The 22,224-nt window shown below is 40.3% G+C and overlaps 1 protein-coding gene across 1 annotated transcript in view; it reads right to left on the reverse strand.

Annotated features, from left to right (window-relative positions):
• The window catches only part of ELOVL2 (ELOVL fatty acid elongase 2), a 77,113-nt gene extending 55,092 nt beyond the window's left edge, over positions 1-22,021 (reverse strand). Inside the window, exon 1 of the mRNA XM_072152592.1 lies at positions 21,831-22,021. Within this exon, the coding sequence (XP_072008693.1) occupies positions 21,831-21,833 (3 nt within the window). The 5' untranslated portion in view covers positions 21,834-22,021. The remainder of the gene's footprint in view (positions 1-21,830) is intronic.
• Between the last annotated feature and the right edge of the window lie 203 nt (positions 22,022-22,224).

Below are 22,224 nucleotides of genomic sequence, written 5' to 3' on the forward strand. Positions count from 1 at the left end.
AATGTGCTAATAGCACATTGTAATGAATGAGGAAAATCCCCATATACTGCTATACTGTAGTATGGCAGTATATGGTAGGATCGATCAGACAACCTAGGGTTAAAGTACCCTATGGAGTCTGAAAAATAGTAAAAATAAAAAAAAGTAAAAAAAAAAAAAAAAAAGATAATAAAAAAAACTAAAATTTCAAATCACCCCCCCAGTAAAAGTCATAAACACATCAGGTATCAACGCGTCCGAAAATGCCCGATCTATCAAAATATGATAACGGTTTTTCAATGTGTTTAACCCCGTAACGGAAAATAGCGCCCAAAGTCAAAAATGGCACTTTTTTGCCATTTTGAAAAATATAAAAAAATCTATAAAAAGTGATCAAAAGGTCGTACAGTCCTAAAAATGATATCATTGAAAATATTATAAAATTTCGCAAAAATGACACCACCCACAGCTCTGTACACCAAAGTATAAAAAGTTATTAGCGCCAGAAGTTGGCAAAATCAAAAAAATTATTTTTGTACAGGAGGTTTTCATTTTTGTAAATGTATGAAAACATTATAAAACCTATACAAATTTGGTATCCCCTTAATCGTACCGACCCAAAGAATAAAGTAGACATGTCATTTGGGGCGCTCAGTGAAAGACGTAATATCCAAGCCCACAAGAAAATGGCGCAAATGCGTTTTTTCACCATTTTCATTGCATTTGGAATTTTTTTCCCGCTTCTGAGTACATGGCATGAAATATTTAATAAAATAAAAATTTAAGGTACAGTATGGTAACATTTACAGTAAAATGGACGATGGTAATGTTGTTGTTGTATGCCTTATGTTTATGAGCGACAGTTTTCCTGCTATATACCTGCATGTCATAAGAATTTAAATTAAAAAAAGGACCCTGTTAAATTCAAATCTGTTCTTTTTTTTAATTTTTACCGGTGCTTTGTATGCGTTGGAAAAGGGGTAGTCTTATACGCCGAATATATCTTAAACTCTATATTTTAACAGGAAAGTAGGGGGGTCGTCTTATACGCCGGAATATATGGTATATATACATATATATATATATATATATATATATATATATATATATATATATATAAAAAAAAAAAAAAGTATTGTAGCAGCACTCAGTATAGAAGACATGGATTGGGTGCACATCCCAGGACACCGACCAAGGGTCCCTCTCAAATGCAAGAAAAGGAAGATGGCAGCACTCCAAAAATAGTGAAGAAAAAGTACCGGTTTATTCAAACATGTGCCAAATAGCTACGTTTCGGCTCCTATGGCCTGGAGCCTTTCTCAAAGTATATATATATATACACATACTGTGATGCTGCTATGTGTTCAGACATGCCTTAATATATCTATTTCTTTTCTTTGTAGTAGATTAATGTATGATGGAGAGCTACGATGCTGTGTCTTCCCTGCCTTGCTCTGCACTGGATCTCTATACAAGCGGTAACACGGATTCTGTATCCTCCCGATTGGCTGAGCTGTTTGTGCACGGCGACTTGAACACTGCCCATAGCTGATGTCCCGCCCCTTTCAGGAAAAGCTGAGAGAATTTAAAGAATACCTCTTATATCTATTAACCCTATCTCAGGATAGAAAGAAGCCAGAATCATGATACCGGTATCATTGACATTGTTGTGAAAGGATCTCTGTGCTTAAACAATTTAATTAACCCCTAGGGGACACAGCCTATTTTGGCCTTAAGGACGCGGCCCCATTCTTCAAATCTGACCTGTGTCACTATAAGTGGTTATAGCTTTGGAACGCTATGAGATATCCAGGGGATTTTTAGATTGTTTTCTCGTGACACATTGTACTTCAAATTAGTTTAAAAATTTGGATGAAATCTTTTGTGTTTAGTTATGAAAAAAAACAAAATTTGGAAAAAATTTGGAAAAATTCTTTATTTTCAACGTTCTAAATTCTCTACTTTTGATGCAGATAGTCATAGCTCCCAAATAAATTCATAACTTACATTTCCCAAATGTCTGCTTTATGTTGGCATGGTTTTTTAAGATTCCACATATTTTACTAGAATGTTATGAGGCTCAGAATTTAGGTATCATTTTTCACATTTTTTGTAAAATCACCAAAACCCGCATTTAGATGGACCTGCTCAACTTCTAATTGACACTGAGAGGCCTAAATAATAGTGAGACTCATAAATTACCCCATTGTGGAAACTACACACCTCAACGTATGAAAAACCACTTTTAAGAAGTTTGTTAACGCTTTACGTGTTTTATAGGGGTTAAAACAAAATGGAGGTGCAGTCTGCAAATTGTAATATTTTTTCACAATACACCCATTTTGGGTGGAAAATTAAACATTTACAATGGATTAAATGAATAAAGGCTCCACAAAGTTTGTTACCCAATCTCTCCCGAGTACACGGATACTCTACATGTGGTGGTAACCTGCTGTATGGGCGCACGGCCGGGCATAGAAGGGAAGGAGGCGCCATCCAGATCAGATTTGCTATGTCACATTGTACAGGCTATAATTTTTTTCTTTTTTTTAATGTGGACCTATAGGACCTTATTTCTTTTGCCACATGAGATGCACTTTTCTGGTACGTAATTTGGGGGAATCTATAGGCTAATTGGTGAGATTTTATTAACTCTTTGTTGGTGGAGGAAATGAAAATCATCACTTTTCAGGAAGATTTTTATGGGGTTTTTTTTTGCCCGTTTACCATACCATAAAAATAGTATATTATTTTTATTCTATGGGTCGGCACGATTACAAAAAGACCTCATTCATATAGATTTTTTATTTTTTCCCCATTTTTACTGCATAAAAAGTAATTTGGCAAAAAAGTTGTTAATTTTAGCATCACCGTCTTTCATATGCATAACTTTTTTATTTTTTGCCTCACAAATCTGTTTAAGGGCTTATTTTTTGCGAGAAGGATTGTTCTTTTTAGTGGTCTTATTTTAGAGTGCATAACATTTTTTAAATCCCTTTTTAGAGCATTTTTATAGGGCAGTGATGGCGAACCTTTTGGAGACAGAGTGCCCAAGCTACAACCAAAACCCACTTATATGTTGTAAAGTGCCAACATGACAATTTGAGCATTAACTTGCTTCTTGCGGTATCACAGGTTTTAATCGTATTGGTGCCCTGAGTTCACCAATACAATATAAAGATGGAGAAATTTGGATTGTAGCTTCCCTCCAGGATCCCCTGAAGAGGAAGGATCAGGGGACTCAGAGCAGGAGCTCCAATGACAATCCATCTTTATCCACACCTTCTTGCTCCTCCTGTAGTCCTAGAAGCCAAATAGCGCTGAGCATGGCACGTCCTGGGCTGTATTGGATCACAGGAGAAAGCCTTGAGTCTTAGCTGGCAAACTCTGTGTTGGGGTGAAGGCCTGGGTGCCCACAGAAAGGGCTCCGAGTGCCACCTCTGGCACCCGTGCCATGGGTTCGCCACCACTGTTATAGGGTATTAATTGAAAATGATCTTTTTTCTGGAGCTTTTTTTTGTTTTGTTTTTTACGGGGTTCACTTTGCGGATCTAATAACGATTCTGTTTTATTATGCAGATTGTTACGGACGCAGGGATACCAAATATGTGGGGGTTTTGTGTATTTTATTCAATTGTACTGAATAAAAACCAATTTGGAGAAAATCTTGTTCATTTTAGCATCACCATCTTTTCATATGCATAACTTTTTTATTTTTCGGCTGACAAATCTGGTTAGGGGCTTATTTTTTGCGAGAAGAGTTGTTCTTTTTAGTGGGCTTATTTTGGAGTGCATAACATTTTTTAAATTACTTTTTAGAGCATTTTTTGATAGGGTATAATTAAAAATTATCTTTTTTCGGAACGTTTTTGCGTTTTTTTTTCTACGGTGTGTACCGTGCGGGTCCAGTAACGATTCTGTTTTATTATACAGATTGTTACGGACGCGGCAATACCAAATATGCGTTTTTTTTGTGTTTTTTATACTTTATTAAGTGTTTTTATGGGAAAGTGACATTTTTGGGGCTTATATTTTTATGTATTTATTTTTTATTTATTATAATGTGTAGTGTTAAGTGTTTTTGCATATTTTTACTTATACATACTTGAACTTGAACCAGTGATGCTCTGATCACTGGTTTAAGTTCAATACACTGCTCTACAATACCACAGCGCAAACACCGCGGTCATGTTTGACCGCGGCGTGTAAGGGGTTAACACCCGCGATCGGAGCCGTACTAGACAGCTGACAGCCGCTGCTTCTGGTACCGGCTCCGTTCGTGAGCCGGTGCCAGAAGCAGGACGTTATAGAACGTCCCCGTGCGCTAAGCATCTAGCCCCGGGGACGTACTATAACGTCCTGGTGCGCCTAGGGGTTTATTCCTACGTTTTCTAGATCTCTGCTTGCTGTCCTTCTATAGAAAGCGTATGTTTACTTGCAGTAATGGTCATGTGATGTCACACAGGTGCACCGCTCGTTAGTTTCATAAACAGTAATGAGAGCTGTGTGTTATAACGAGCTATGCACCTGTGTGACACATCACAAGGACAGATTTCTATCCAGTGCAAGTAAACATAGAAGCTTTATATAGAATGACAGCAAGCAGAGATCTAGAAAACCTTGAGGAATTGATACAGAAAGTACAATGGAAAATTCTAGAACTTTTCATTGTACAAACAATAACATTTATTTGCTAAGATGGGAACACCCTTTTAACATAGATTTCAAGCACGTGGAGAGGTGATAAATGTCGATCCACGAACAACCACTTTAATCCATCAGTAAAATGTTTATCATTATATTTGAAGTTCCACAGTTTCAGTCTATAATCACCCTCTTTGCCTGATATTTTATCAGTAATTATTGTCCTCATTGTCCTGTGTTCAGCAGAGTGCAGCTCTTCTGACCTCTTAGTGTGATAGCATTCCATTATGCGTCCTCCATTAAATACCATTATAGGTGGTACAGAAACATTGCTGCCATTGTTTATCTCATTCACAGCCACATTATAAAACATTTTGACGTCTACTAGTCTTCGCTCATTAAAAAGCAATGGACTCAACTGCTTGTAGAATAGCATACCCCAGGGTTTTAGTGGGTACTCTTCAGAAAAGCTACATTTCTTACACTGCTAATCTAACTTGGAACACTTCTCCCACAGGAGTGCACCATGGTGCATCAAGTCCAGCTATAATCCTGGAATAATCCTGCTGCTACTAACAACCCACAAAGGTTTGGTTACACAGATCTTCAGGACTGCTACATAACACTGTCTGCAGCTTTGAATGGTGAAACGTGCTAGTAGACTCCCTTTAAGAAAACTGAGCTCTGACCATTATAAAGATGAATTCAAATGATAACATGATCTCTGAAAATTACTTTATTTTAATTTATGTCAATTTTATTGGTGGTATTGTTTGTTGCAGGTTTACTCTGATTGCTGCAATGAAAATGCTTTTCCAGGCTTAAACTAATTATTAACCAATCCATATGAAGGGTCATTAATGGGTGTTTGGAAGGGTTAATACCCCAGCAACCCTGTGATTAGCTGATTTATACCACAGACAGTTCCACCAGTCATTCACTTCAATGAGAGCTGGCTGTATTGAGCCTATTACTCCACTATAGAGTGGAGGCTACGGTTAGGTCATTAATAGTTCCAGCTCAGAAAACCCCTTTTATCTTTGGGTTAGTGGAGTAAATGAAAGACAACAGCCTACACTTATGATGAGATAGGGTAGATTACTAACTTATTTATGCCTTCATTAGATAATGCAACTAGGCTGCAATCATTAGACATAGATGTGTCCTGATGGATTAGAACTAAAAAGCAGGTAAGCATTACCCAAGGGTAATGACCGACTCCTTGTTCTATAGGTGTGATGTGATGCATGGATTTGTACTGTGCATTATAAGCGGTACATTATTTCTCACTTCCAAATGGCTATTCATTTATGTACTGGCTTCAGCAATCTACACTGACTGACTGAGGGCCGGGCTATTTGAAAATAATAAACATCTACTTACCTCGCCCGGCGCCGCCAATGTCCCGCGGCGAGGCCGGTCTCCTCTGTGCGCCAGTTTCATTACAAGAGCGCACAGCGCTTACAATGATGAGAGATAAGGACGGATGGGAGGAGCCGGCCACAGCATGGACCGGAAGTTCCCTGTGCGCGGCTTCTGTGCCCCTGTAAAAAAAGAGGAGCACTGATCGAAGGCTCCCTGTGCGCGGCTTCTGTGCCCCTGTAAACAAACAGGGGCACGGATCGAAGGGACCGTGGTGCAGGACATTGACGGCGCCGGAGTAGGTAAGTACATGTTTATTATTTTCAAATAGCCCACACCAGCCCGGCCCTCAGTAATTTTTAAAACCCAGATAACCCCTTTAACCCCTTAAGGACCAGGCCCTTTTTCGTTTTTGCGTTTTTATTTTTCACTCCCCACCTTCAAAAATCTATAACTTTTTTATTTTTCCATGTACAGAACTGTGTGATGGCTTATTTTCTGCGTAACAAATTGCACTTCGTAGTGATGGTATTAAATATTCCATGCCGTGCACTGGGAAGCGGGAAAAAAATTCTAAATGCAGTGAAAATGATGAAAAAACACATTTGCGCCATTTCTTGTGGGCTTGGTTTTTACAGCTTTCACTGTGCACCCCAAATGACATGTCTATTTCATTCATTGGGTCAATACGATCACGGGGATACCAAATTTGTATAGGTTTTATAATGTTTTCATACATTTACAAAAATTAAAACCTCCTGTACAGAAAAAAAATTCTTCATTTTGCAGTGTTCTTGCGCTAATAACTTTTTCATACTTTGGTGTATGGAGCTGTGGGTGGTGTCATTTTTTGCGACTTCTGATGACGTTTTCAATGCTTCCATTTTTAGGACTGTTCGACATTTTGATCACTTTTTATAGAATTTTTTCTATTTTTCAAAATGGCAAAAAAATGCCATTTGCGACTTCGGGCGCTATTTTCCGCTACGGGGTTTAACGCAGTGAAAAACGGTTATTATATTTTGATAGATCGGGCATTTTCGGACACGGCGATACCTATTGTGTTTATGATTTTTACTGTTTATTTATATTTATATCAGTTCTAGGGAAAGGGGGGTGATTTGAATTTTTATGTTTTTTTAATATAATTTTTTTTTTTTTACTTTTTTTTATTTATTTTTTTTTACTATTTTACAGACTCCCTAGGGTACTTTAACCCTAGGTTGTCTGATTGATCCTACCATATACTGCCATACTACAGTATGGCAGTATATGGGGATTTTGCATACCATCTATTATAATGTGCAGATCGCTTTAAGGTGTACAATGAAGCCTTATTTATAATCCTTGTTCCCATGACAGTCCAAAATTATGAAAATCCTATTGACACTAGGGGCGGGACAAAAAAATGCACCAAAATGTCTGTGCAAGTTTTGTGTCGCGGCTGCACTGTGTCAGAAAAGACATAAAACGTGCACCTAAAGTGGCGTATTGCTGCTTAGTTGGAATTTGAGCCTCAACAGAATTGTGTTGCAAGCTGTATAGTATAGGTGCTCCTATCCTTCCAGAGCAGTCCTTTGGCCTTAATAGTCAGTTCTCTAGCACTGTGTTATGTAGTATCCTATCAGTAGTGCCCGGGGCCATTTAAAGGACACCTGTCATCAGGTCTCTGTCACTATTTATGTCACCAATCGCTTTGCTAGTGGCTTCAGACGAGTTAATAGCCACGATTGGAGCAAGCACCGACCGCGGTTATTAGCGGTGGGGATTTGCTGCAATTATGCAAAAAACTCCACCTGTGTATGAAGAAGACTCAGCCCATGAGCCCTCTTCATGATCCCCCCCACACCTCTGCGCCGTACAGCTACGGCGCGGCAAGGGGTAAACAGTCAGTGTTTTTTGGACCTGCTCTGGTTGTCACCCACTATTCCTGTCCTCTCTATTGCCCTCCTTCCTGGATTCAGTCTTGGTTGTGTGATTGTGTACATGCTGTGATTGCTAGTTCACCAAGTTTTTCTTGCAGCAATCGTTTCGTTTGGGGGGCTGAAATTTAGCACATCAGAACCTAGTATCCTTTAGTCTCTTTCCCTACTACCTGGAAAGGCCTTGGTGTTTACAGAGAGAGAGAAGTTGCCTGGGTAAGGCCCCCTTCACACTTGCGTTTTTCACGCACGTTTTCTGCGCATGCTTTTGACGCGCAGCACCTGCATTGCACTCTGACCCATTGTAATCAATGGGTCTTTTCTGACTTGCATTTTTTTCACGCACACATGCGCAGTCACGCAGTCACGCGCGTGAAAAACGCACCATACAAGGCTATGGAGATGCATCAAAAACGCATTGCACTCTGAGACACTTGCAAGTCCAATGCAAGTGCAATGCGTTTTTCACGCATCAATTGCCATAGAAAAGATAGAGCTCAGTCCTGAGTCCTTTTCACGCGCATTTTCTGCGCGTGAAAAACGCATTGAAAACGCGCATGAAAAACTGAGACACTGAACAAAATTTGACTGAAAACTGATTGCACTCTGACGTGATCTGCAACGCAAGTGTGGAAGGGGCCTTAGACTATCGGCTGCAGGCAGGGACTAGCTTAGCCTAAGGGTACATTTACACAGCTGTATGCCCACCCGTCTGCCGCTGTGCTCTGGAGAGGAGGTGACCCATCCATAGAGAAAAGCGGTGCACGACCGCACACACGGGGAAAGATAGAGCATGCTCTATCTTTTCCCCATGTACGGTGCGGAGCAGTGCCACACATGTGGCACCGGACCACAATTGCCGGACTACAATTTGCGGCCGCATATACATCCCCGGTGTCTGAGTGTATTCATAGTGTGAGAACCAATTTTCCCTTACATGTTTGTCTAGTTTTTGCTGCTCTCTTTCTATGGTTTTCTGCTTCCTTATAAACTGTGACAGCACATAGTGTAGTTTGGACTACTTTTAATAAATCTGGCCCAATGAGAACACTTGAAGGAGTTTCCACATTAAGCCTCAGGTAGTATAAAAATTAAAAAGAATCTACACATACCTCAATTCTTGTCTCTGGTCCAGTGCAACACCTCACATCACCGCCAGCAGTTCAGTGATGATATCAAATCCACTGCAACCTTAAAACAGACCCCATCCAGAGGCTGTAGCATGTGCGGTCTGTCAATGCAACGTCACTGCTAAGCCTCAGTATACCAAGAATGACAGGCGAAGCTGAGCTGGAATGAACTATAACTTCTTTATTATTTTTACACCACCTCATACCCACAGTAAAAACATTTCCATCATGGACAACCCCTTCTAGTTCCTTACAGCAGATAAGGTTACTGTTGCACAAAGCAAAGAAATCCTCAAGTGCATTGCAGGACTAGATAAAATCATACATAGCTGTAACAGACCGTATGGTGGAATAAACTGTATTCAATTGGTAAAATTCAATGCCCTTTTTATGGAGATGTGCACGTCTGCTATTTAAATGAGATTTGTGAATTAGATATACTGTACGTTGGTTTCTGTGCTGCCCTGTTATCTGTGCTGTCAAAGTCTGACCTGCGGACCTCACCTGACACTTCCCTTTATCCTGCCCATAGTGCATTGCCCAATAAAGACACAATGCAAATGATAAAGCATTTCATCACCTCATGTCTACGTACTACAGCACTTTGAACATACAAACATCAGTGACTTTTATACTTTATCATTTCATGCAGTCAGCAGAAAGCGGAGAGAATACGGGACAGCAGACCCTACAACAGTACCTGTCACTGCTGCACAGGGGGGGGGGGGGATTTCACAGAGGCATATTTTACCTGTTTACCATTTGTCATATGTTACAGGAAAAAACTGGTAAAATGAAAGGAGTCATGGTGTATTATAGGGGTGTCTATTATAGCCGTGCCACAGATCTGGTATGGTTGGCCTGCAGAGTTTATGTACAACAAATCTCAATACAGCCTAATTCTTTTTTCTTTCACTTGTTTAATGTTAATCATTTTAATAACCTATTTCTCAGGTTTCAATCCCCCTGGGTTCTATTATACCGTTAATAAGGATTATTCGCCAAATCTGATTTTGCTTTCTCATCCTTTAATGTATTAACTTACAAGGGAAAACCATCCTTTTTCCTTATTATTTTGATTCCTGATTTATTAATAATGATAAAATGTACATTTTCAATAAAAAACTATATTCGTATAAAAATTCTCAAGAAGTTGCCTTTTATTTTAATGGTAATCGTGCCCAGGGCCCCCCCTTCACTCTTAGCCGTGGCAATTTTACATCTCCCCTATGACAGCTGCTTGCAAAGTAACTTCAGATTTTGGACCACAGTTACTAACTTAAGCTAAGTTGGTACAGTGGAATATGTTATGTTTTATATATATTATTAAACCATTCATTTTTCTTTGTTGTTAGACCCTTTTCTGAACTGTTTAGTTGCTAGCAACTCAATGGGGCACATTAACTTACCAATCCTACGCGATCCCTGAAAGTGCATTGTCCGACCGGAATGCACATCTGCCACGATTCACAAAGATTGTGCGCCGGATATCCTGCATGTGTCACTTCCCAGCTCAGGTCCGACACAGTTCACCTTCTTTTTCCCGGTGTATGTAAGTGCATTGTCTTGTGACACAAACTGAATCTTAAATCAGAATCAGTCGGATCGTCCAACGGCCCGCCCCCCGATTTCTGTCACATGAAAGCCAGCGTAGCTGCGCCACAATTTTCTCACGTGCGACACAATGTTTATTTAAATACCTGTCACAGCAGCGCAAATCGTGAAAATTTCGACAATCCAACGAAAGTGCTATCCACGGACCCTTAGTAAATAAGCCCCAATGTTTTCTTTAAGCTGTGCACCGGCTCATTAGGACTTTGAAGCTATGTTCATTTTTGCTCATTAAACTTTGCAAAAACAGCAAGCATAGTACAAAAAAATTTAAGAAAACATATGTAGGGCACACACTACCATGAAAAATAAGTAGAAAAAATGCATAAAACAATAATGCAGATGAAAAACAAACTAAAAAGAATGATGTATTTGTCCTGTTTTTTTCTTCCCAATGTTTCTGCTTTTAGCACTGTGTATAAATCAGCCTTCTCTTCTGTCCTCAGATAACTGATTGAAAAAGGCTTCACAGAGGCTTCAATGAACCATTGCTCATGTGTTCAAGATACTCACACGAGTTTTATGTATTTCAGGCACAGAAAGCATTATGAGAGGACTATTTGGGATTAGTGACTAAGTACCTGTGGACGGTACTTTCCTGCTCATTTTTGCAAAGGATGAAAGTTGCAGAATATTTAGACATGCTGCCTCTTGATATGTGCAGGTCAATTGGTGTTGCCATTGCAGCAAGTGAATGAACCCTTAAGGCGTAACTAAAACTTAAAGCAACTTTTTTAATTTCACAAATGAACAGAGCAGGTGATAATAGCAAACTTAGTAATACACTTCATTAATGATAACTGATTCTCTGTGCCTTTTTTCTATTCTAAACTGTAGAGGGTTAAAGATTCAAGATTGATAATTTATGCTCCAGCTGCACATTGTATATACCAGTGGTGGTGAACCTATGGCACTGGTGCCAGAGGTGGCACTCGGAGCCCTTTCTGTGGGCACTCAGGCCATCACCAGAGATAACTCCAGGTATCTTCCTGCAGTCCCAGACAGCCCAGGACTTGCTGTGCACAGAGCTATTTTAAAGTGACAGCTGTACCTGGGACTATTTTCTGCTTTATTGGTGTCCTCAGGGGCTGGTATCAATGAAAACGGTGACAGAGAAGGGAGTATAAATCACAAATTAAATTTCTGTATTGGCGATAAATAAGCGAGTCTTTGTTGTAGTTTGGGCACTCGGTCTCTAAAAGGTTTGCCATCACTGGTATATACCATCATCTGTACCACCGTGTGGTACACCAAACACGTTTTATGTATATAGTGATGAATATCTGAAGCAAATCTATGAAAAACACAAAGCCATCACCAAGTCAGTGATATGCATAAAGGTCTATTCATTTTTCTAGCAAATGTATTTAGCGTTCTACGTGTTCAGGACACTCATTATAGTATATGTTGTCAAGCTGTATATTTCCAAAGAAAATCTATCATTTCTTAATGTCTGTTTTACATTCTGACACATGAGTGAGAATAGACACAGATCCAATTATTTTCCATGTTTATAGTTTATTGTGCTCTCCTCCTCAATATTGTACTCAATGGGGGTCATTTATTAAGGGCCCGATTCGCGTTTTCCCGACGTGTTACCCGAATATTTCCGTTTTGCGCCGCTTGTACTTAAATTGCCCCGGGATTTTGGCGCACGCGATCGGATTGTGGCGCATCGGCGCTGGCATGCGCGCGACGGAAATCGGGGGGCGTGGCCGAACGAAAACCCGACGTATTCGGAAAAACCGCCGCATTTAAAACCCGAAAATGTGTCGCATAAGGACCGCTTACCTTCACCTGGTCCAGCTCGGTGCATTCCGGCGCGATGAGTTTACTTTCAGCGCAGCAGCGCCACCTGGTGGACGGCGGAAGAACTACCTTATTAAATCCCGGCCGGACCCGAATCCAGAGCGGAGAAGCCGCCGCTGGAACGCGAATGGACCGGGTAAGTAAATTTGCCCCAATATATCTAAGCTGACAGGCTAATATCAATGCTACAATAATAGGACTAGACAATAGGACTTGACATACATGCAAATTGTTTATTATCTGTACAGCTCTATTATGTTCTATTATAAAGGAAATGTAAAGCAACTTCAATGAATTCTTAATATAGTATTCTTGCTTTACTCCTTTATTCTGATAGAGGCTATATGCAGTGTTCTGGTTACTGCATTTTTCGGACTATAAGGCGCACAAAAAATCCTTTGATTTTCACAGAAATCAAAGGTGCGCCTTATATATGAACTGTACTTACTGACAACAGCTGCCCTGAACTGTGCACAGGTCTACCACCTGCTGGTCATTCATCCTTATAATCAGGTGCGCCTTATAATCCGGTGCGCCTTATATATGAACCTAGACGTTTTAGCAGGTATTTATTGATGGTGCGCCTTATAATCTGGTGAGCCTTATAGTGGGAAAAATACGATACTATAGAGGCATTGTAACTATTGTCAGGTAAACTGTGTCTACTGGTTAAAAGGGGGCACTGTGACAACTGGCTAAAAGGGGAGCATTGTGACTATTGGCTACTAGGGGCACTGGGACTATTGGTTACTGTGGGGTACTGTGATTACCACTGGGATAACTGAATGTAAATGTCTTATGTGAATAACACAACAGGGCTTGGTTTTAGTGTTGTATTTATGCACAGGGCTTGGTTGTAGTGCTTTACTGCTTTATAGAACTTTGTTCGGTTACTGTATTTATGGTGATAGCTTGGTTTTGGAGCTAAATTTTAGCTTTATTTATGTACTGGTCTTGGCTTTGGTACTGTATTTAGGTATATAACTTAGTTCTGTTGTCTGTGTTCTAACTTCTAGATCTCTGCAGATGACACAATTTATGTTATTGATGGGTTGTTAAAGGGGCTAATAATTCTGAGTACATATAGGCCAGACTATAAAACTGTAGAAATTCTAGATACATAAATATTAATTTAAATACAATAATAATAACAATTGTATTTTAATTATTGTAATTGTTTACTGCAGTAGGTATAGGCATTCTTAACACATAGCTTTTTACAAGCTACATAAGGAACCTGTTGTTAAACATTTGAATCCCACCCCTGGAAGGGAGTACCCATTTATTGAGAATTGGATGCTTGGCTTAGGGACACCTTGTGAAGGACATGCTGGGAGATGATTGAAAGGACAGACCTAAAACGTAAGTACATACCTTCTTTTTCTCTATTACTTTATAAAAACTTTAGTACCGTATATACTCGAGTATAAGCCGGCCCGAGTATAAGCCGAGGCCCCTAATTTTACCGCAAAATACTGGGAAAACCTATTGACTCGAGTATAAGCCGAGGGTGGGAAATGCATTGGTCACAGCCTCCCAGTATATAGCCAACCAGGCTCTGCCCCAGTGTATATAGCCAGCCAGCCCCTGCCCCAGTGTATATAGCCAGCCAGACCCTGCCCCAGTGTATATAGCCAGCCAGACCCTGCCCCAGTGTATATAGCCTGCCAGACCCTGCCCCAGTGTATATAGCCTGCCAGACCCTGCCCCAGTGTATATAGCCTGCCGCCGCTGCCGGACAGATCACACAGAAGATATACAGGGGTCACCGGAAAGGTGAGTTTAGATATATTTATTTTTTTGACTCGAGTATAAGTTTGGGTTTTTCAGCACATTTTTTGTGCTGAAAAACTAGGCTTATACTCGAGTATATAAGGTAATCTCAATGATAGCAATAATTGCTCTTATAGATTTTCAAGAATATTTATTTTGTAGAGGAATATATCACTTTTTTTTCCAGAACACAGCACATGGTGTGAGTGAGATAAAAGGGTTACAACAATCTGATTATAAAGCTAGTGGTCACATTACCCTTGTTCAGGGCACAACACCAGCTCTGCGTGTACAGAACTATCTGATCACTCCATTTTCAGGCAGCGAATCATACAACTAAATTACTTAATCATCTTAGGAAGAAAATCCTCTTATTTAGAAAAATGTCACGTGGGAATGGTGTCGCCGGAAAAGTCGGGATGTAAGTTATGCTTTGTTGTAATGTAACATAATTCCTATCCATAGTAGTACTAGCAGCAAACAATAAAGAGGCTTCATGCGAATAAATCTTAATTGAGATTTACCAAGATATTTCTACCTCTTCATTTTAGAGAACATTTTTTAATATGTGACACATGTATCATACATCTTGGGATGATTTCAAATGGACAACCAATATCCATATGACCTATAAACAGCATATAGAGGACTCCCACTTTCAGCCAGAGTGAAAAGCCAGCTCCACCTATTTTCACTGAATAAAAAAATGGTAATTTTAGATAATACAATAATATAGAAACCCACAATCCTATATCTATTCTTTATCCTGATAATGTGATGCCCTAGGTACAGAGCTAGATTTCTTAGACAAAAAAGGGCACAGCACTATTTGTATCTATGCAGAGAAGTGGGCATTGTAACAAAAATAAACAAAATATAAGTAGAAAGAAGACATACTGTATTAGTAAAAGTAAGCATACCTTACTTCTTATACAGGTTGTCCCCTACTTAAGAACACCCGAATTACAGACGAACCCTAGTTACAAATGGACCTCTGTATGTTGGTAATTTACTGTACTTTACTGCTAGGCTACAATAAACAGCTATAACAGTTATCAAAGGTGTCTGTAATGAAGCTTTAGTGTTAATCCTGGTTCTTATGGCAACCCAACATTTTTAAAATCCAATTGTCACAGAGACTAAAAATATTTTGGCTGGAGTTAAAAATATACAACTCCGACTTACATACAAATTCAAGTTAAGAACAAACGTACATAATCTATCTTGTATGTAACCCTGGGACTGCCTGTAACTAGATGATAAATAGGATAACGTAATTCCTTGGACTTTTCCAAAATAAGATCTTATTTAGTGCCGACACTGAAGTCCTACTTTAAAACAATGGGGCACATTTACTTACCTGTCCTTGGTGTGTTCCCTTATGTGCATTATCCGACCGGAATGCAAATGTGTCGCTTCCCCACTCAGGTCCGTTGGAGTTCACCATCTTCTTCCCAGTGTATGTAAGTGCTTGTTCTTGCGACACAATTTAAATGTTAAATCCCACGCTCAGTCGGATCACCCGCCCGCCCCCCGATTTCTGTCCCATGAAAACCGTTGCCGTTGCACCAAAATCTGATCTCGTGCGATACAATCCCCTTCTAAACACCAGTCCCAGTGGCGCAAATCCCGAAAATGGCGGGAAGTCCAACAGAAATGTGATACGCGGACCACTAGTAAATAAGCCCCAATGTATTCAGCTGTTGAGAGGCTTTTTAGCACACTAAGTACATAAAAATGGATATCTGCAGAGCTGAAGATAAACACTAAATCATGCATGTATTTTCCATCATACAATGCCAAGTAGTAGGCATGAACACACCCATGGGACTGAAGGGAGGCAACTAATTCATTCCAGTGATGCCTCGGGTCAGAAGGTAAGAGTTCTCCTTATGGAAAGTTTGCCAATTAAGGCAACCTTATAGGTGTGTGGAGACTTAAAGCCATAGATGCTCCACTAGGGAATTCTGGTAAGTATACAAATAAGTTTTCCATATTTTACAAATATGTTAAATGGAAAACAATGCCTCCTTTTGCTACCTTGAAAGGCAGTTCCCTTAACACCAAGCATGACCTACAAGAAGACTAATAACATGATGTGGGATTAAACCAAACCAGTATATCTATTCCAGAAGGAACAGATTCCCAACTGTAGACAGCGCTGTGTATCTATCTGGAATAGATATATTGGTTTAGCTTAATCCCACATCATGTTATTAGACTTCTTGTAGGACATACTTGGTGTTAAGGGGGGTGCCTTTCCAGGTAGCAAAAGGAGGCATTGTTTTCCATTTCACATCTTGGAAAACGTATTTGCATACTTTCCAGCTATGCCTCAGCAGTCACCACATGGTGAGCAAGACATTTCATTATTAACTGGAGTTTATACAGATAAAATAAACTAAGCTTGGAGCTAGGAGATTCCAAAACCTAGATAGCCCAAAAATAGAAAGACCAGGAAGCAATGCTGGCCAAGGTCGCTTAATCAGAGTCTAAAATTATAAGTGAAATGAATAATAGAACAGATTGTAAATAGAGAAGCTCAAGAAAATGTCAAGTAGTAGAGGGGCAAACTGTTACACTTTACAGGATAGAATATAAATATAACTATGGGTAGCCAAGATGGCAGACAAGATACCTACTATGAGGTGCTACAGTCGTAAAAACTCACTTCTACCCAGAGGTCTTGGCCAATAGACTAGAGAAATTGCTGTGGTTAACTTGTTTTTTTTTACCTTGCATACATTCACACTTAGAAAAGGGATGGGGGCCACTGTTCTTACTAGCCTCTTGGATATTTAAGACAACTATGCTTTTGACTAATGTGTTATGATCTGTTTTATGGGTCATATCAGATTTACTTTTCTTCTGGATAGAACAACACAACATGGAACATTATTCTTCCTCAAGAGAGCAACAGACCACACGGAAGTGGGAATTGTGTCAAAAACTTACCGTATATACTCGAGTATAAGCCGACCCGAGTATAAGCAGAGACCCCTCATTTTACCACCAAAAACTGGGAAAACCTATTGACTCGAGTATAAGCCGAGGGTGTAGTATATAGCCAGTCTCCGTGTAGTATACAGCCAGTCCCAATGTAGTATACAGCCTGCCCCCATAGAGTATACAGCCTGCCCCCATAGAGTATACAGCCTGCCCCCATAGAGTATACAGCCTGCCCCCAAAGAGTATACAGCCTGCCCCCAAAGAGTATACAGCCTGCCCCCATAGAGTATACAGCCTGCCCCCATAGAGTATACAGCCTGCCCCCAAAGAGTATACAGCCTGCCCCCATAGAGTATACAGCCTGCCCCCATAGAGTATACAGCCTGCCCCCTGCCAAGCGAATAAAAAATGTAATACTCACCATCCGGTGTCCCGATCTTCAGCGCGAGGCTCCCGTTCCTCGGCGCGGTACCAGGCGGCGACGGTGGCTCCTCTTCTCTTCTGTAGCCGGCAGATCACGTCCATGTGATCTCCCGGCGGGCGCACACTGTGATACCGCGGTGTCGCGGCTGATGACGTCATCAGCCGCGACACCGCTGCATCTAATTGTGCACCCGCCGGCAGATCACATGGACGCGATCTGCCGGCTACAGAAGAGAGAAGAGGACCCGCCGCCGCCTGGTACCGCGCCGAGGATCGGGAGCCTCGCGGTGAAGATCGGGACCCGCGCTGAAGATCGGGACACCGGATGGTGAGTATTACTGTTTTTATTTTTTTTCTTGACTCGTGTATAAGCCGAAGTGAAGTTTTTCAGCACATTTTTTGTGCTGAAAAACTCGGCTTATACACGAGTATATACGGTACATTTACCACTAATGGTTCAATAAACCAGGGGCACTAAACTCATACAGGCCCCAGAACTGTGATAATCTCCTTATATTTGTTATCTACGGCCTCCTTCCTTCTAAAATCAACTTTTAAAGAAGGGGTCTTGGAAGGTTTAAACCTAATATTGTATAGATACTTTAGCTTAAAGCCACCAAGTTTGCTTCAACCCATTGATGAATGTACTCTACAAGACATTTAACGATTTTGGCAGTAAACTCGGTCAACAGCTACATAGAACCATCGGCAGGGTTGGGGGGTTTATTACTACTTTGGTTTCTTGGACTATTTTTGAAAATTTTTTGTCTCAAGTGAGAAAGTTGTCTCCACTCTACTTTCAAGACAAATAAGTCTGGAAACATAGTTGTAAAAAAAACCATTGAGGAAGCAACAGGGAAACATACGTTGGGGTGTTGTGATGGTCTGGCTTGGTCCATTGTACTTAACTCTGTTGGGTAATTGTTTTCTAGTCATTATACCTTCTGGTCTTGTTACTGTTCATGTCAGGGTTATGATTATGCAATATTAAAACTGAGTTATTCTAGTATAAACCTTAATTGTACTGTCTTTTTGAATCTAACTTTTTGTATTAAATGTAGTTGATATACATTGTGGACCACTGCTTGTGTATTTTTAACATTTTCATTTATTTTAGCTCACGATGATCATTGGTAATGTGTATGTGTAATGTTGTATTTGATATAGACTTACATGTTAAATATATTTATATTGTGCTATGTATTTCTTGGATTTTGGTTCCACAGTAAAATTTTGCAGTTGTTCTGTTAGGTACAGGGACAGTATTTTAAAGTGAATTGTGGCAAAAATTGTGGTAATAAGCTACCCCCAATGTGTATGCTGACACCTTTGTGTCTTAGCCAATAGTAACATCATCAACTCTTCTGTTAGATCACACTAGATGACGCTGTCATTGGTTCAACAAAAAGTAAGCTTCTTCTAATTTTTCCAGCTTCAAGAACGGATCACTTACTGCATAATATATCCTACCCTTTGTTACATTGTTATTGATAATCAGGTTATTTAGAGATATAATTGTCTATAATTGTGATGGACTCCTTTTGGATTCTTGTGTAAAGTTATGGAACCTACTGAAACTTTATTGCACCCAGTATGATTACTAATAGTCAGAACATTATCCCCTGTATGTCATAAAGGAGAACATCAAGCACAAAAGACTTGTTTAACAACTGAGCATGTCTCCAGGTAAAAGGGATTTTACAATGCAGAGGTTGTGTTGGGCAGTAGCATTGCTTAGTTACCATTTTCACACAAAACAACGGTTTCCCCTGGAGTCAAAGGTTATGTTTCCATAGATTCTAGTTACAGTGTTATATGTCTAGACTGGTTTATAAGGTAGTATTTCAATAGTTATAACCATATATCTGATCTAATATTGTTGATATCTAGATCTTATCAAAGCTCAAAATATTGCTCCAAATATTACAAAATAACAATTTGGATTTGTTTCATCAATAAATCTGTCCTATTTCTCAACTACGGGGAAGATGTATCATTAGGAAGGGTCCTTGGGACAATTCTATGTCTGTCTTTGGAGCTCAACTGCTCGTCAGATTCATTGAAGTGGCTGCAGCTCTTTAATAAATGTTCTTATGCTCTATATGTGGGATTTTACTTTCAAAAAAGCACAAAAAAGGTGCACCATTTAAAAATGGCGCAAGTCATGAATCTGTCTTTGCATGGCCTTGCACTAGCAGTAGTTCTATATTCACGCCAGTATGGTGAAGTGGTGGGAATAGTCCTTCACCACTTTTGAGCAATGAAAAGTCACAAAAAAACTTTTATACGCTAAAAAGGCCCAGGAAAACCAATTATAAATCTCCCTCTATGTTTTTAGGTAAGGAAATTGACACGAATTTGACATCTGTTAAAATATGATAGAGAACTTGCATGTCATTTCCATCTTCATAAAGATCCAATTGTCTTCCATTGATTTCATTTGGAGATGGATTTACCAACAGAAAATCTGTGGCAAAAACTGCAATGTGAACGCTTCCCTAGGTTGCAAGTAACATTAGTGAATGTACTCCAGGTGTAAGTGGCATAAAATGTATGCATTCCAGATACAACCTTCTATATACATAAAATGGACAAGAGTTTTAAAGAACCAAGGTCACTCGGTGGAATTTGATATGGATTTGACACATTTGTAGACCAGCATGCCCTATATTTCCAGTGCAATCCGCCAGGATTCTACTACTAAATATATGCTGAACTACTTTTTTCACAAGACCCAGTAGCCTTCCATTTACTTCACTTTAGGAGAGATTTTGAAAGATTCAAGTTAAAAAATAAACTTGAATGACAACAAATGTAATCTATAAACTTTTTACTTGTTTCTCGTTTTCGACTATTGTGCATATCCCACCTGTGATTCCTGATCAAGTAAACAACTAGAAGTTGATTTAGTCAAAGATGTGGCTGAAAGGGATCATGTAGTCTTAGTTACATCATCTACATTAATTATACAGTACCAGTCCAATGTTTGGACAATCTTTTCATTCTGTTGTGATCTTGTTTTTTATTATTTCTTACATGTTTTAGTAATATATAGACAGTGTATCGACAGCAAAATGGTGCAACATTGAGTTAAGAGGAAGAATACTCCACAATTATACAGGACATCATTTAAGAAAATCTACCACCAGGATGAAGGATTGTAAACCAAGCACGGTTACATACTGGTGTGTGCTCCTTTTAAAAAAAATATGCAAATGAGTCTGAGAGGCTCCAGGTTCCATTGACATCTATGGAGCCCAAAGCCCCTCAGTCATCATTTCTAAAACTTTTTTTTTCATAAAAACAGAAAGCGGGCATGTAAGTATGCTTGGTTTACAAGCCTTCATCCTGGAAGTACAATTCCTTTAAGTAGTAAAGAGTTTTATTTTGGAGGCCACTATACGTTACTTGCTAAAATGTCTATGGGTCTACAGTAATGTTCCTTGTCTTTCCTTTCGCCCCGGCTCCATTGCTTCTCTGTGCAGTTTGGAGCTGACGGTAACACAAGGGTGGCTCAGTATGTTCTGGAACTTTTATAGGGTTTGAACGTCGCTATCTGTAAGGACACATGACTGAAAATCTTGACAGCTAATAAACCTCCATGTGTTTCCTCCTGACAGTGTTATAGGAAGACGCATAGACAATCTTCCCATAGAAAGCTCAGCTCCATTACTCAGCCCCATGACAGGGGACTATTATCTGTAACGTGCTGTGTTCTTGGCAGAGTTTTTAGGTCATCCCAATGGATTCAGTTTCTCCTCTTACAATTGAGAGAATGAAGTGAGGCACTTCCCGCCCCTCTCCTCAGCCCACCATCCTCCCTCCCCCGTCCAGCCCCTCGCCATATACTCAGCAAGTGCCCAGCCTGTCCTTACAGGTTCCTGACAGGTCATTCTAGATCACCTCACCCATGGGTGCCCTCACTTGTCCTACTGTCAGTGAGGGTCCAGACAATGGCAGAACTGAAGAGTGGCAATGGTACCACACTGTCCCTGACATCTGGGTCACAAGAGATGTGTGCATTGCCCAGATCATATGGCAGACCATGTCCTTCCATAGACATCGGTATATAGGTATATAGCATAGCATCTGCTGGCATCACTTGTAGGAGGAGGAGCAGGTGCAGGGGACATGATAGAGGGATAGTGTCCTAGTAAGCCCCGCTATACAGTTCCTGCACATTGATGAATGAATGAGTGAGTGAGTGAGGGCATCTCTCAGCACTTACCATAGTGCGGGCAGCAGGGCAGACACAGGCAGTAGCACCACGAGCTCCAGCCGATTGGATGAGCGCTGTCCAGGGTATCCAAAGCTGCGCTGCTGCTGAGCGCTCGGGGCTGCCACTCGCAGGGAAGAGGCCGGCTGTGTCACAATGTGAGCCTGCTAATGCTGCTGGCTTTGTGACGTAGGCGAGGGGCGTGCCCGCGGCTCCTGTGTGTAGTGAGGATTACAATGGTGTAGAGCCAATAGTGGACGGCAGGGGGCGCGTCACACGGTGATGAGGTAGCGAGTGCTGTGCCCTATTAGCTACAGTATATAATAAATAGGGACATGTCAGCCCTCGGCGAGAGGCGGCACAAGAATTAATAAAAGCAACAGGAAAAGAGTGGAGGGGAAAGTAA

The sequence above is a fragment of the Engystomops pustulosus genome, chromosome 5, assembly GCF_040894005.1.
Source record: "Engystomops pustulosus chromosome 5, aEngPut4.maternal, whole genome shotgun sequence".
Taxonomy (NCBI): Eukaryota; Metazoa; Chordata; class Amphibia; order Anura; family Leptodactylidae; genus Engystomops; species Engystomops pustulosus.